General features: G+C 44.4%; 1 protein-coding gene across 1 annotated transcript; it reads left to right on the top strand.

Moving 5' to 3' along the window:
* Nucleotides 1-1,294: 1,294 nt before the first annotated feature.
* GDF2 (growth differentiation factor 2) lies at nucleotides 1,295-4,524 on the top strand. Its single transcript, XM_048859491.1, has 2 exons — nucleotides 1,295-1,640; nucleotides 3,578-4,524. Exons 1-2 carry the CDS (start codon nucleotides 1,295-1,297, stop codon nucleotides 4,522-4,524), a joined length of 1,293 nt encoding a protein of 430 aa, XP_048715448.1.
* The last annotated feature ends 1,000 nt before the right edge of the window (nucleotides 4,525-5,524 follow it).

Below are 5,524 nucleotides of genomic sequence, written 5' to 3'. Positions count from 1 at the left end.
CAATGAAACCTAGTTAGAGGCAGAAACTTTCATGAGTCTTTGCAATGAGATATTTTGTTTAGGTGATCTGAGATCTCATAGTACCAATAAGACAACATAGCACCCAAGCACTAGGGGTTAATTGGTTCTCTAAAAATAATATGCAGATAGATTAGGTAAAATGATTATGTACACTTAGATTAGAGCATTAGAATGATTAAATTAAATTAGATTAGATTAAATATCAGGTAATATTTTTAATATTTTAACTGGAGTTTTTCCTCCTTAAGGCACACAAAAATATATCATAATTCTTATTTTTTGCCTTGGCCTATATTCACATGGCACACAAACATATCCTTGGCTAGTCTTCAGTGTCTTCATAGGGACTTTATGTTTCGCTCAGGCTTAGTAGGCCTGGCTTTATCTTCAAGAACAACCAGTTATTGTTGCAGTGACATAGGAGTGAACTAGTTTAACCAACGACCTCATGTACAAGAATCTAGGAAAATACATTACATAACATACTATAAAGCCAGATTTTTTTTACGCCCTCCACCAAAGGATGTAAACTAAAAATGGACAAGCTGGCAAACAATTTGAGGCAAACTTGACACAAAACAGATATTTCACTGTGTACAAATAATAGCTCTTGGATGATAAATGGAAGAAAATTTTAAGGCTGTTTGTATTGTCATGAGATCACAGCTTGCAAAAGAACAGGGTTCCAGATGATTGATTTTTGGAGGACATACATTAAGGGACCATGGTATAGATTTGAGGGGTGATATTTGCTCCCCTCTAATGGAGCTGTTTGTTCTTACTCCCTATTTTTTATTTTTATGGAGGACTGGGGAAAACCAGTCTTATTCCTCCCTCCCCTTCCCCCCACAAAAAAAGTTCCTCTGAAGCCCTCTCAAAGTTGGCAAAGAAATGATAAAAACATAATTAAGCAATGATGACCCTGAAGTGAAATGTGAATTCTTTACAGTATACAGTGTCCAGCCACATGTGTTTTTTCAGATGTTTATAGAATCTTCATTAACTAAGAGCTTTGCTAGATAACAGAAGCTGAAGCATGGCATCAATGGCTGAGATAAGGGCAAGTGTACAACCAATCGGCTTGACAACTGACAAGAGGCTGGGGTTTGCAACAGAGTGCAAGAGAGCTCAAGAAAGTGTTTTGCAAAGGACACTCCAGTTGTTCGCCTTCTGTTTCCCTTTCTTCTGCCTCTAAATGAAAGGAGAGCTCTAATCAACTGGAATATCCCTGTCTTTTTTCCCCCTCCTCCATTGGAAAGTGAACATATGAAATATGCACTATTTTGGGGTGATGGCTGCATTGTCTGTTTTCAACATCATCACTTGTTTGGCAAGAGGCAAGCCCTTGGAAGCCTGGGGCAAATTATCAGCTATGGAGAACTCTGATAAATCCTTTGGTGATCCTGGAGAGGTGGAGGGTGAGACCCATTTCAACTTTAAAACCTTCCTGGAAAACATGAAAGCGGATTTCCTGAGGAGTTTGAACTTATCGGGCGTCCCTTCGCAAGAGAGGTCTAGAGAGGAGCCACCACAATTCATGATTGACCTGTACAACAGATATGCCAAGGACAAGTCTTCCATCCCTGCATCCAATATTGTGCGGAGCTTTAGTACTGAAGGTATGAGATGTTTTAAGAATATAGGCTGGGGTTTTAAGAGAAGCATGAAAGAGTCAGTTTCAAATCCCATTGAAATTCAAAGGGAGTTGGGAGCTTAATTCCCTTACGCTTCTTTGAAAATCCCAGCCATACTCTGTTTTGTTATCCTTTCCACCGCTCCCTATTTTATTATAATTTTCAAGGTCTTAAATCCTTTTCTTTGATTTCTCATCAGACCATCTCCCCTTTCTTCTCATACTGATTCAGTTGAGTCACCACAATTTGGTAACCCAGCATTTGATTCTCAAAGCTAGAGATTTTGAGCTGAGCTGCACAATTTGGGGCTAGATTTTGAAATATTTGAGGATGTTTGGCTCCAGGATGTTGCTCCAGCCCTTTATAAAGAGAGGAGCTGAGCAGGAAATATGGCTCCAGAGTTCAGTTATGAACACCAGCCCTTGCCCTCAGAGTTCTGGACTGTTTGGATTTGGGGTTTTGGTTCAGGCCCAGCTCAGCTCAGCCCATCAGTAAAATATCCATCCATCCAGTGCTTAATTTGTGCCAGGGCTTGCCAGGGCTGAGCCCCAGCACTTCTGGGCTTGCTGCATCAGTTATGAATGTAAAAAAATTTTCTTGAGCCCCGGCACCTCTTTCATTACAAACTAAGCACTGCATCCATCTAAGATAACATACAACTCAAAGATTTTAAAAGCCGCATCAAAAGAAGCAATAAAAGTGGGGGGTGCAAGTGTTTTAAGTGAATTTAGTGCTGGCAAAAGGAACCAGCCAAGAAGAATCCAAGCTTCCATTTATTTACAGACTAGACACAGCACAAACAGCAACACAGCCATCTCCACGTTCCCCCACAGCCATACCCAACCCCAATGCAGAAGGACCCTTATAGAGTGCAGTCTCCAGGGCCACGTCCTCTGCTCCTCTGGCCATTGTGAAGATGCTTTTGGCAAGGTGGACACTTGTCCATTAGAAACTGGACTGACACCCATCCACTCATATAGACCAGTAGACAGCCATCAGCTGGGGGTAACTTACCAAAGCACAACCAGCCTGATCTTCCAGACATTCCTAGCACCTCCAGCTCCCATGGACTTCAGCAGGAGTTACAGGTGCTCTATTTACCTCTGAATATCAGGCCCTACCAATCTGGGCTGGACCTGAACCATAGACTTAGAGGTGAAAGGTTCCATATCTGATTGCTGAGCCACCAAGCTAGCCAGAACCTGGAGCTTCTAATTCAGACTTTTAAAGGATTGATTGTCTTCTCTAATTCTTCCCCAGTGCAAGATAATTTTTGCGCTAGCTGCATTGGAGAACTCAGCTAAGTTGGCCCAGGGGGGCATAAACTAGAGATATAAATTACAGCTCCCTATACCTGAGAATCCCTCTCCATTGGAAGGGGAATTCACCCCAGAGCAGAGTAATGGCAGTGGAATTTGTATTATAAACCTCCATGGATGTTTACAGCTTTAATTCCTGCCGGTGCTCTTTAGAAAGGCCACATGGCAGAACCTCTATGGGAAGCCACTACATTCACAACCCCCCTCTCCCCGCCCCAGTCATGTCCCCATTATAAGCCAACACCATCTACTTTTGGGGCAGTGCAGGCTCCTTATGTGTGAGCATGCCACACTCATGCACGCACATACAGAGTGTAATTGAAGGTGTGGTTATTGTGGACCACCGCAACTTGATCCCCGGTGGAGTTGCCACCATTAGGGACCGCCATCTGGGTTTTTAACCCATAACTCTGAAGTGAAGCCAGTCCGTTTAATTTAATGCTAGTGGCCATGGTGTAACTTCACTCTCAGCAGCTCCTAGTAGAGGGTGGGCATTTCTTCTGAAATATAGTATGCAGCTTGCTAAGTGCTTTCGTCCTCCTCATTGGATTAGCCTCTCTCATAGGAGGCAGGGTGACAGCTTTTCTTAATCTCCTGTTGCAGATGTTGTTTCTCTGGCTTCCCTGGAAGAAAACCCATTTCAGAAACACATCTTGCTCTTCAACGTCTCTATCCCACGGCACGAAGACGTCACCAGGGCTGAGCTGAGAATCCACATATCCTGTAATAGGGACATTGGGCCTCTCTCTAGACTGGAAGGCAACATGGTAATTTATGATGTTCTGGATGGAGACCTCTGGGAAAATCCAGAAGGCACCAACTCATTCCTTGCCTCCCAAGATATCCAGGAATGTGGATGGGAAATGTTTGAGGTGTCCAGTGCTGTGAAAAGATGGGTCAGGGCAGACAAATCAAAGACTAAAAACAAGCTTGAGGTTGTTGTTGAGAGGAAAACCCTGGGTGACTTCGCTTGTGGGAAGCTGGACATCAGTGTTATGCCCGACACTAAAAATCTGCCCTTGTTAATAGTGTTCTCCAACGACCGAAGCAATGGGACCAAGGAGCCCAGAGTGGAGCTCCGGGAGATGATTGTTCATGAGCAGGAGAGCGTGCTAAAGAAGTTAGCAAAGAACAGCACTTTGCCCGAAGAGGAAGAGGAGGCAGAGGAGAAATCCTTATCCGTCACTGGACTCCACCAGCCTTCATCGAGAAGCAAGAGAAGCACTGGTACCAACCACTGCCGGAGAACCTCCCTCCGTGTGAACTTCAAAGACATCGGCTGGGATTCCTGGATCATTGCGCCCAAAGATTATGATGCATTTGAATGCAAAGGGGGATGCTTTTTTCCTCTGACAGACAACGTGACCCCGACGAAACATGCTATCGTCCAAACTTTAGTGCACCTCAAAAACCCCAAGAAAGCTGCCAAGGCCTGTTGTGTTCCTACCAAACTGGATTCGATTTCCATCCTCTACACTGATGATGCTGGGGTACCCACTTTGAAATATAATTACGAGGGGATGAAAGTAGCAGAATGTGGGTGCAGGTAGTACAGGGCAGCAGCTTTGAGAGCAAGATCCAACCTTTCTGCTCTTGTGTAAATCTGTATATTAACGATGTAAATGTAAATCCACACAGGCAAGCTTTTTTGTTTTTAAAACTAAAGCTGTCCAGAATGGCAGTCAGTGTAAATAAATTGCACATAACGGGGTACAATGAAACCCATGTTACAATATTGTGCAATTGAAAGCCCAATACATTATTTAATAACAGACACCAATTCATCCTGCAGAATCTGAATATGGTTTTCTGTTAATTTAATTAAACCTTGTGATTGCAAATCACAAGATTTGCCAACCTGGTTCCTGATTGTCAGAGCAGCCTAAGGGATTGGGAAGCCCAGTTCATTTTAAGGCCAAGATCCACAAACGGACTTAGGCACCTACAACCCAGTGCCTAAGTCCCAGTTTCAGGTACCACTATGATCCTAAAAACCCTTGCTCAGCTGCCGCCTAACCCTACAGACACCTAAACTCACTTGGCACCCAGGTTTTTGCTGTTAAGGTTTCCTAGGTGCCTATCTCCCACCTAAGCCCCAAGCAATCCATGAGCCAGGAGAAGACAGGCAGAGGAGTGCCTCTCTCACCCCGGGGACCTACTCTGCTTGGCATGCTCAGAGGCCACCGGAATTCACCCAAAACAGTAGGGGGAGACCAGGCAGTTAGGCTGCTCAGCTGGGATGTGGGAGACCCTTGGTTCAAGTCCCCCACTGTGTCTGATGAGAACGGATTTGAACAGTGACCTCCTACCTCTCAGGTGTGAGCCCTAACCACTGCACTAGAGAGAGATTCTTGTGCTCTCTGGCCCAATCAGTATTTTATAATTAATGTGGAACAACCTCAATAGGAGAGACACCTATCAGAATAGCCCAGTGGCTAGGCCACTCACCGGAGAGATAGCAGATCCATGTTCAAATCCCTTCTCCCTATCAGGCAGCCCTACGACTTTAACCAAGGTTCTTCCACAACCAAGGGTAGTACCCTAGCCACT

Source organism: Caretta caretta, chromosome 7, assembly GCF_965140235.1.
Source record: "Caretta caretta isolate rCarCar2 chromosome 7, rCarCar1.hap1, whole genome shotgun sequence".
In the NCBI taxonomy this organism is placed as follows: Eukaryota; Metazoa; Chordata; order Testudines; family Cheloniidae; genus Caretta; species Caretta caretta.
The sequence above is the reverse complement of the archived record's forward strand: the minus strand, read 5'-3'. Positions and strand labels throughout refer to the sequence as shown.